The 11,485-nt window shown below is 38.6% G+C and overlaps 1 protein-coding gene across 1 annotated transcript; it reads left to right on the top strand.

Annotated features, from left to right (window-relative positions):
- The first annotated feature begins 266 nt into the window (after window positions 1-266).
- Window positions 267-11,211, top strand: LOC104419478. The gene is given in 8 exon segments (XM_039301970.1): window positions 267-297; window positions 592-734; window positions 846-979; window positions 7,670-7,856; window positions 9,104-9,268; window positions 9,271-9,775; window positions 10,629-10,634; window positions 10,675-11,211. Coding segments are annotated over 8 exon segments (1,374 nt in total). The 5' UTR covers window positions 267-284; the 3' UTR covers window positions 10,896-11,211.
- Window positions 11,212-11,485: the final 274 nt, after the last annotated feature.

Raw genomic sequence — 11,485 nt, forward strand, 5'->3', positions numbered from 1 at the left:
AACGGGTTGCTGTTCATGCGATCGTCACTATCGTGGCGAGATCAATCTGGTGAGCAGGTCTTGAGTTCTAATGCTTTCATGGGAAGAACAACTTGGACCGTGCTTCATTAGCAATCGGAAGAGTCGGGTCCTAAGGCTAAGAGTCCTAGTGATCATACGACCTTGTAATTGCGCATCGCTCGAATATCAATAGGAATGAAATTAACAAGCTGTCATTATAAGCCAATCAAATAAGGCGTAACTATATTTTCTAACCTAATAAAAAATTACGGTTAATATTTCCCATGGCGCACGAAGGTTCTCCAGATTCGTTCCTAACGCGTGCCTCCCGTCGATCGCTTCGCTTCTAGGGTTTTGCGCTCGTGCTTTCTCGTTCTCGAGAACTGTCTCCTTCTAGATCGTCTGCGTCTTGGATCCGATTTCGCGACGTTCGGTAGCGCGTGTGGGGAGTAGAATCGAGTGTGAATGGAGTCGTTCTTCGGTAGATGCTAATGATAGGGCTTCGAGGGGAGTTGCGATGCTCCTGAATCGTCTTGTCCGTGTTATAGCATTTCCATTGATGTTGTTTTTCCTCGCTTTGATTTGTCTCAGTTGCCGGTCCGGTCCGAGGCATGGAGTCCGTCGTGGCTTCGGTGAGTGGGTACCATGGTGCGGAGCGCTTCGATCTTATTAAGCTGATTCCTTCGTTGGGAGCTAGCTATGTCGGAGCCATGTCGAGCTCGACCACGCATTTGGTCAGTTTTGGTGGCTGGATGCGGTGGAATTCCGGTCGCGATAGCGTGGCGTGAAGTCATGGACTGACTTATAATTTGGTCTTGTGGTTTGCTCTGGGTGTTGAAATACAGGTTTGCAGAAGATTTGAAGGGCAAAAATATGATCTTGCCAGGAAGTTTAAGACGCATGTGGTCAATCACCGGTGGGTGGAAGAGTGCGTAAAGCAAGGAAAGCGTGTTCCGGAACATCCCTATACATGGGAATGGTGTGTATCCGTAGTCAATTTAGCTGATGTATATGTTAAGAAAAGCAAGAAGAACAGAAGCTCCGCAACTGATGCTATCACTGATACCAGGAAGAACAGGGGAAGCAAAGAACAGGGGAAGCAAGATATACAAGAGCAATAAAGAGAAAACATATGAAGAAGAGGAAGTAGAGTATGTACATGCTGCTGAGAAGAATGAGAAGAGAACCTGTTTCGAACACTCTGTATAGTGCTGCAAGTCTTGGCTAGTCTTGGCAGTTAGTCTAGTGTAATTCAGTTCTGGAAGTTAGTCAGTTTTTGCTTCAGTTAGTTAAATTTTCTTCAACTGATTCAATACCTGTAAAAACATATTTCAGATATAGTCCTTGTATATAAAAGGCTAACTCTCGATTGAATGTAATACAATGAAAAAAGAATAAAAAAAAAAGTCTTTCATCTCAAGATCTCTCTACAGATTCTTCATCCCAATTTCTTCTTTGCGCATAAACTTCTTCATGGTATCAGAGCAGCTGCATCCTGAAGAAATCATCTTGATGCTGTACAAAATAGTGAGATCTACACCAGATCGAAGTTAGATTCGAAGCTTCTTTGATCTCTGAAGATATCTATATCTTCCAACAAGATCTGTGAGTTGGTATTTTTCATCCACATCTAAATCTTCATCAGCAATATTCTTGTTGCAGCATACTACAAATCAGTAGAATTTGTGTCTGCAACTAGAGTTGATAAGAGATCAGGAAGAATAGAATGGCAGCAAGAAGTTTAAGATATCCATTTCCTATTCATGTTAATATCTCGAATTTCGTTACCATCAAATTAGCTGAGGATAATTTCCTCCTGTGGCAAGCTCAATTCTATAGATTCTTAAGAAGCCAAGATCTATTCAGTTTTGTGAATGGGGAAATTTCACCACCTGCAAAGACAGTACATGTTGAAGAAGGAGGTCAAATTTCTGAGATCCCTAATCCTGATTATAATGATTGGATAAAAACAGATCAGCTTGTATCTTCTTGGATTAGTGGTGTAGTATCAGAAAATATACTCAGCTTGATAATTGGTTTAAACACTGCTTATGAAGTTTGGCAAACTCTGTTAAATCGGTTCACACAAAAATCAGTAGCTAAGGAGTTCAAGTTAAGAGGAAAACTGTAGGTTTGCCAGAAACGTGAACAAACATTATTAGCATATCTCAGGGAGTACAAGTCAATATGTGATCAATTGAATGCCATAGGGAAACCAGTTGATGAAATCACAAAACTATTTGGAATTCTGGAAGGCCTGGGATCTAAGTATGAAAGTTTTAAAACTACAATCTATTGCTTGAAGCCCCAACCAGAATATGATGAAGTAATCTCACACTTAGAAAGATTCGAAGCCAGGTTACAGAATTATTCTTTAAATCAGTTCAAACCTAACCTAGCTTACTATGGTCAGAGGAAAACTGAAGCTATACACGAAGAAGAGGCTGACGGAGAATATATACAACAAAATACTATTCTTAGAGGATCAAGAGTAAATAATCGTGGAGGAAGAGATTATGGAAGAGGAAGAACATATAATGACAGATATAGGAACTTTGGTTATCTTGGAAGAAATATGAGTTACAGAAATAATAACTCAAACTATGAACAAGAAAATCAGCAATTCAAACAAATCAATACCTCCTCTGGCTTGGGTTCTATTCAAGGATTTAGACCATACAATGTATCAGCACAAAGGTATTCTAATATTAGGTCATATCCTGCACCAAATTCAACTCTTCACAAAAAGGTACAAGTGGAGAAACCAGCAGAACACACTCGACTTAGTGTCAAATCTGTAAGAGGCTTGGTCATGATGCCTTACATTGCTGGTATCGGTTTGATAACTCCTATCAAGCCGAGGATATACCAACAGCACTAGTAGCACTACATATCGAGGAGGCAAATGATCAAGAATGGTATCCAGACACTGGAGCAACAACCCATATTACCTCTAATGCTGGTATACTTCATAATCTTTCTAAAAATAACAATGTTGATACAGTTATGATAGGCAATGGTTTGTGTTTACCTATCAAATACATTGGTAATGCAATACTGAATACTGCAATTACTGCCTTGCCTCTAAATGATGTGCTGATTGTTCCTGAGATTAAGAAAAATCTTCTATCAGTGTCAAAATTCACTGATGATTATCCCTGTTCCTTTATTTTTGACAAAACTAGTGTGTACCTCAAGGACAGCACAACCAACACAACCATGAAGCTAGGAAGGAATGTTAGAGGGTTGTACAGAGTAGACCCTCATGCTGCAGAAGTCTATTTCACACAAAGACAGAGAATTGTTGCAGAGAGTATCTGGCATCAACGACTGGCTCATACAAATCAGAATATCTTGAAGCATTTGAGGGATCAAAATTTGATTCAGTATAACAAAGAACCACAGTCTGTATGTAGAAGTTGCCAAATAGCTAAGAGTACTGCTCTACATTTTCCATTATCAAGTTCTACAGCTACAAAACCTCTAGAACAGATTCACTGTGATATCTGGGGACCTTCTCCAGTTAAATCTTTTCAGAGTTTCAAGTACTATGTCATTTTTGTTGACAATTTCTCTCGGTTCAGTTGGATATACCCATTAGAGCTGAAGTCAAATTTCTATAGTATCTTTCTCATGTTTCAAAAGTTAGTAGAAAATCGGCATAACTGTAAGATCAAGATCTTTCAGTGTGATGGTGGAGGAAAGTTTATTAGCCAAAAATTCAGAACTCACTTACAGAACTGTGGTATTCAACAACATATCTCCTATCCATATACACCTGAGCAGAATGGGATACCTGAAAGGAAGCATCGACATATAGTTGAACTTGGTCTAGCTATACTATATCATGCAAAAATTCCATTAAAATTTTGGGTAGATGCATTTGTAATAGCCAACTATATTGTTAACATTCTTCCTACTCAAAAATTACATATGCAGTCTCCCTTCAGCAAATTATATCAGCATAAACCAAGATATGACCATCTCAGAACTTTTGGCTGTGCTTGCTATCCCTGTCTTCGACCATATGCACAGAATAAGCTTGATCCACGGTCACCAACTTGTGTCTTTCTTGGATACAGTGATCACTATAAGGGATATCGATGCCTTCTCCCTACTACTGGTCATGTCTACATTAGTCGGCATGTAGTGTTTGATGAAAATTTTTTCCCATTCTCTCAGAAATTAGCAACAATTTATCCTTCCTACACACACTTGTATAAATTGTGGACAGAAGAAGAGCAGTTCCTAGCTTCCTCCACTACAAATCACATAAAACATTCAACTCCTCAGTATACAGATTGGGAACAAGAAGCCACAGCTAATCAAACAAATGGAGTAATCTCACCTGAATGCACAGAGCAAGCAGTTTCTGTCTCACCAGCTGAAATTACTATGAATCAAGTATCCACCACTACTCAGGATAGTCCACAACAAGTTGAAGTACCTGTTTCCATAACTGAGACATCAGATGAACCAAATATGGAACAACACACTTCAAATAATCAGACAGATTCACAAGGTACATTACCTACTCACCCTATGCAGACTAGGTCTAAGTCTGGCATTATCAAGACCAATCCTCGGTATGCATGTCTTGCTATATATGAAGTACCTATTGAACCAAAAACAATCAAATCAGCCTTAGCACATAAAGGCTGGTATAAGGCAATGACATAAGAGATGGATGCACTTTATCAGAACAAAACTTGGGAATTAATTCCTCGAACTGATCAAATGAATGTCATTGGCTGTAAGTGGGTATTTAAAACAAAGCTTGCAGCTGATGGTAGTCTTGATAGACTTAAGGCTCGACTGGTTGCTAAAGGATTTCATCAAGAAGAGGGCATTGACTTTACAGAAACATTTAGTCCAGTCATCAAACATGCTACAATTCGTATAGTTCTATCTGTTGCCATGACGAAACACTGGCCAATCCATCAACTAGATGTCAAAAATACATTCTTACATGGTACATTGAATGAGATAGTTTACATGGAGCAGCCTCCTGGTTTTCAAGATCTCAAGAAACCTCATCATGTATGTCTACTCAGGAAGTCTCTCTATGGACTTCGACAAGCTCCTCGAGCCTGGTTTGACAAGTTCAGCAACTTTCTGCTTGAATATGGGTTCTTTTGCAGCTCAACTGACCCATCCTTGTTCATCTATCATAATGATACATACACTATTCTTCTACTACTATATGTTGATGACATTATCCTGACTGGAAGCTCCTCTCACTTACTTTCCAACCTCATCCATTCTCTAAGTCTTCAATTCTATATGAAAGATCTTGGTCCTCTACACTACTTTCTTGGCATTGAAATCAAAAATACTTATGATCATCTATTTCTTTGCCAGACTAAATATGCTAGAGATCTTCTTACTCGAGCTCATATGCTTGAGTGCAAACCAATTACTACTCCTATAGCACTAAAACCAACTGTTCTGATAAATGACTCTGCTCCACTCTCCAATCCTGCTGAGTATCGAAGCTTAGTGGTGGCTTTCAGTATCTGACTTTAACAAGACCTGACATTGCATATGCCACAAATCAACTGTGTCAGAAATTACAGAAACCCACTGTTGCAGACTTACATAAACTCAAGAGAGTTTTAAGATATGTCAAAGGCACTATAAGCCTTGGAGTCTTTATTCACTCTCGAAGCTCTCTCCATCTGTATGGGTTCTCAGATGCAAATTGGGCAGGATGTGTTGAAACAAGAAGATCAACAACAGGTTTTTGTACATACCTTGGCTCCAATCTCATATCTTGGGCAGCAAAGAAACAATCCACAGTCTGTCGATCCTCTACAGAAGCTGAGTATCGTGCTCTTGCTTCTACATCGGTTGAACTTACCTGGATCAACTTTGTCTTACGTGATATAGGATGCTCATTGACTCGTCCAACACAGCTCTTTTGTGACAACAAATCAGCCATTTCTCTCACTATCAATCCTATCCTTCATGCTCGCACCAAACACATTGAGATAGACTTTCATTTTGTTAGGGAAAAAGTCTCATCAGGGTCCCTACAAGTGAAATATGCTCCAAGTAACTATCAACTTACTGATATATTCACAAAACCTCTATCTCGTATTACACATTATCAGCTACGAATCAAATTAGGAATCGGTTTCTCACCCATTCCCAATTTGGGGGGGCCGTTAAGAAAAGCAAGAAGAACAGAAGCTCCGCAACTGATGCTATCACTGATACCAGGAAGAACAGGGGAAGCAAAGAACAGGGGAAGCAAGATATACAAGAGCAATAAAGAGAAAACATATGAAGAAGAGGAAGTAGAGTATGTACATGCTGCTTTGAGAAGAATGAGAAGAGAACCTGTTTCGAACACTCGTATAGTGCTGCAAGTCTTGGCTAGTCTCGTCGCTTAGTCTAGTGTAATTCGCTTACGGAAGTTAGTCAGTTTTTGCTTCGAGTTAGTTAAATTTTCTTCAACGATTCAATACCTGTAAAAACAGATTTCAGAGATAGTCCTTGTATATAAAAGGCTAACTCTCGATTGAATGTAATACAATGAAAACAGAATAAAAAAAGAAGTCTTTCATCTCAAGATCTCTCTACAGATTCTTCATCCCAATTTCTTCTTTGCGCATAAACTTCTTCAGTATACACGAGAATTTGGGATGCGGTCTAGAATTTTCCTTTCATTTTGATTTGTTATTAGATTGGTCTGAATGTTACCTTAGAACCATCCTGTCACAGTCAATTAGGCTCAAAGATTCCTCGTTGCACGCTGTCGTGGTCATTAAATGTGTCCTCTTCTGAACATTACAAAAAAGGAGATTTCCTTAATTGAAAAATTCGGGCTTCTCCTTAAGAAAGCTTTAGCTGCTGGCTAGCATGGCCTCTGCTTGAAGGAAAATACATGCCCTAGATGGAACTATGCCCTTTTCAAATGAGGACTTTATTTTCCCAAAACATTCAGGGAGTTTTTGGTTAGTTTGGCTGCTTCTTTTTCTTGACTAGTTTTCCATCAGGTAGTTAATATAGGACATTCTTCATGTACTTGATTCAGGAAAAGTCTGCTTTTTAGAATCAAGTCTGCTATAGATAATGTGGCATAACAATGTTGGGTCCAGGTATCCCAATGGAATCTGGACTGGACAGAGGGAGTGGTTTAAATGCATGAAACGCACTTACGTACACAACAGTTTCAGCTAGGTGTTGGTGTTTGTTGCAACTTGTCTGTGAAACTCACAAGCATAGTTATGAGATGACGGTCTGACAGCAAAATTAATATCTTGTATCAATTATTTTGCATGATATGGAAACTTGAACACGATAGAAGCTATTTGATTTCACTTGAGACTATTTGACACTGATTTCTCTGTGTATAATGCTTATGAGGTGGTAAAAGAATTATTGGCTTGAGTTTGCCCCATGTTTACAAAAAGAGGAAATTCTGCAAGTTTGCTCAAATAGTCATAGTGGCTCTGCCATCCATCTATTCTGTTTCTTTTTTTTTTTTTTTCCGTGTTAGTTAGTAGTGATGGAAATAATGTATTCCTTGGCACCTTTGTTTTATTGTCTGTAGAAGTCATTGTTTTCTTCCAAATTGTTTCAGAAAAATCGTCATCTATGCTATTTGCTAATCATGTTATTGTTGTTAAATTACAATGTGATGATGCTGATGAATTTTATGCAGTGGGGAGGAAGTGGGATCATTGCTGTTGCCAGTCCCAGTGAATTCTAAGCCATACATCACAAGGAAGAAGCATAAAGTACTTTCTGATCGGTCGAACTTTGCTAGTGCATCAACGAGACAAATAGCTGATTCAGCTTTTAAAGATAATAGAAGTGATATTTGGACTGACTCTCATTTGTTGAAGGAGGTATGGCCCAGGCTGCATTTTTAATCTCATCTTTTGCTTCTCCAGTTCATCATGTCCTGCAGTTTTCATATACTTTTCCATAATTCTGTTGTGAATGACTTGGCTTTGCCCTTGGTTTCTGCATTTCGTGTGCTTTACCACCTAGTTCATCAGATTGACTCGTATTGTTCATTGACTGTCATAAAGGGGCTGATGATTTCATCTCTTTTGCTCCTGTTTAGCATTATGCTTTAGCTTTCAGTTTCTTTGACAATGATCTGTATAATATATGTGTGATGTATCCTATGTGTACTGTATAAAAGGCTCTTGCAGTGACCATTTTAATAGCCAGTACACAGAATCCTGATCTGTCTGTGTTATGCTGGTGTCATAACTTATGCTCATATAAGACTTGGCTACTCAGACGGACATGCTGATGCTCATGAATTTTGCACTTGGTTGAGAAAAGGATGTTCTGCGACAAATTAATTGTTATCTGTAGTAGCTAATATACTTTAAAAGTAATGATTTTAAATCAAACTCATCTGTTTGCGGCCATTCTTGTTTTCATGACTCACTAGATTTGTATACTTTTGTTCTATCCCTTGTATTGCATTCTGAATACTTCGATTGACGCACACATGAAATGTACAAATAGAAACACCCAAGCAGTAAAATTTCATGTTGTCAGAATTATGGAGATTAAGTTTCACTGTATTGATGGAGACGCTTTATATCTTGTACAAAGAAGCCACAAGTCTCTCCCTCAAGACACAAGTAGATCTAGGAGACAGCATAGCATAGTGGAACCCATCCTTGATAACATTTCCTTTTGGATTTTCAAAACACAAATACCTAATTGTTTTCACGCTGAATTGCAAAATTCTCACTACCAAGGTTTACTTAGATAAGTGCTTTGTTTTTGTATAAAAAGCTTATGTTAAGTATTTGAGCATAATTTCTTTTTAACTTGTCCTCTTTTTCAGTTTGTTTTGTTTCCAATCATCAAAATCAAACTAAGCATTGGGCACATCTAGTAAAATGATTTTTCTTGTATACTACTACATACTCCAAAGGTGCAATATTTCAGCAGCATGAGATGAATTTTGTCTAAGTCTTCTGAAATCAGGGCCAGGTTTTAAAGTTAGTCTTAATGGTTTTTCTCCATAGATTTTTCTTTCACTCTTCTCTTTGATATAATGAAAGATGCTTATTCTGCTGAAGTCAGATTGCCACTAATGAGCTTGTACCTCTTCTATGTTGTGAAGTGTCCAGAGCTGAATCGGTCATCTAGAAGGTTGTGGAGAGGAAAAAGACTCATTACCCCGCATGAAGAGTCACATCTTAGTCCATCTATGTGTTTTGGGAGAAGAGAAATGAAGTCATTCAGTGGCATGGAGATTCTTCTTATGTTGAATCTTCTAAAAGGGGTAGAAATATGGTAAAAAGGAATGCTAAAAGAGAGACTTTGAAGTTAAATGCCTCAGATTCGGACCAGGAATGCTATGTGGTTGGTGGTGATGACAAATACGGGGACATAACATCTCCATCTGAACAGTTGAATGGTAAGTTTGTCAGTACCAGAAAGGGAGGGACCCAAAATGGACCCTATGGGCGTGAGGGAGCAATAAATGGAATTATTGAAGATGTTGATGAGATTGAAGATTGTAATCACGATCACCAGCCTTCTCCTGAGGATTCAATTCGAAATGATTTACCGGATTCCCTAGAAAGAGTTTCAAAAGATGAACCAAATGCAGAGAAGTCAAGTATTGAGATCGATGATGTGGGGCAGACTGATTATGTTAACAGTTTATCATCATCAGTGGAGTTATCATGCGTTATATGTTGGACGGAGTACAGCTCAACCAGAGGGATACTACCATGTGGACATAGATTTTGTTATTCGTGCATTCGGAATTGGTATGACCATATGGTACGTGTTCTTTTGGTTTCATTTTTGTGCATTTCCCAAAATAGTGATTGCCCTAAAAATTGTATTGGCTCCTGAACATCCGCTAGTGTGACAAAGTTCTTTCTGATAGTACATGCGCATGTTGCTGGCCCGAGGTAGAGCACGCATTCGGCTGGGGTGGCCCCATTTTGCCTTACCAACCCCAGGGAAACTCTAAATACAGGCCTAGATCGTTTATATAGATATCTTTTTATATAATTAGCATTCACATGGCAAGTGTGAAACTTTTCACCGTCTTTTCCTTCTGGAATTAATTAGTAAAGAAAGAGTTTGTATATATGTCTTTGCACTTAGTGTTATATATGTCAGGTCCTTCTAGTTTGTACCCTGTAAGCTTTGGTGGAAAACAGTTGTTTCGATACCTCTTCAGTTTTCTTTACCAGGTACTGTCATTGGATAAGCATGCATCGGTTGGAAATAATTCTATGTCGACTGTGAAGCTCGGTAGAATACATTTGCAACCAGTTGGCACTAGGATGCTGCATTACACCTGGCCTTCTATCTTTCAATACTTGTCGAAGTACAACTGATCATATTTTCCATCTCTCTTAAACTACTTGTTTGTTACTCAACGGTATTAACTAGTCAAATGTCACTTGCAAATCTAAATTTTGTATATTTGAGTGACAGAACAAGCTGAACCTTTCGATAGAAGTTTCTAAAACGAGCTATTTGTTGCTTATCTCGGGAACAAGCCATATTGCCCTTTTTCTGATGGAAGTTTTGAACTAGCTTAAGCTGCTTAAGCTGCATCTTGAAAGTGTCATATTCTACTTTCTGGACTCTTATTTTGCTAACACTGTGCTCCTTGTTTTGAGTTGAAAGTGATCACAATTTAGCGAAACCGTGTTTGCAGTCTTCAAGGAAAAAAGACTTCAACTTGTCCCCTGTGTAAGACGAGTTTTGTTAGCATCACAAAGGTGGAAGATTCTTCTGGGTCACAGCAAAAAATATACTCCCAGACCATTCCGCATGACCAATCAACTAGCGAAGTCTATGTTGTGACTGATCAAGGGAGAATGAGTTCCAGAGCTGAGGTACATTCTAACTGTCTTACTTTGTCCAGTTTCTGCATATTCATTTGACAGTTATTGACGCTCCTCCATAGGTACATGTTTCACATTTTTTGGTCCGTAATGAGAGTACCGTCGGTTCCTTGGGGTCATTTTACAGGACATATTTTTGCTGCTCCAAAAGGAAAAGAAAAAAGAAGGAAATGAAGGATGGGTGCTAGTATGTCAAGGCTTATCTATTAGTAATAATGAATATGAGGTTAGAGAATGAGTTTTTTCGTAGATGTTTAATGCGGGAGAATAAATCAGGTCACACTACTGTTGCATGCATGGAACGTTAGAACACAATGCTGTTGAATTTTGGAAATGTTTAATACCATTTGCTGATACTAAGTTGAGGAGCCAAAGTTCCGAAATGGCAGAGCACCTTTCAGTACCTTAGTATACGTCTATCTTTGTCCAAGGGCATGCTGGAAGGAGGGCAAAGAAATAAGAAGCATCTGTTTCCTTTTCTTTTCCTTTCTAACAAACTACAACGGAAATAAACATAAATGGAGACAACCTCCAATAATTAGTGATTTCCAGCCACAATTGGTTGGATGGACTCAATTGTGACTATGTCAGTATAGGTCATGCTACGTAAGACGATTGGCATCTATATC

The sequence above is a fragment of the Eucalyptus grandis genome, chromosome 9, assembly GCF_016545825.1.
Source record: "Eucalyptus grandis isolate ANBG69807.140 chromosome 9, ASM1654582v1, whole genome shotgun sequence".
In the NCBI taxonomy this organism is placed as follows: domain Eukaryota; kingdom Viridiplantae; phylum Streptophyta; class Magnoliopsida; order Myrtales; family Myrtaceae; genus Eucalyptus; species Eucalyptus grandis.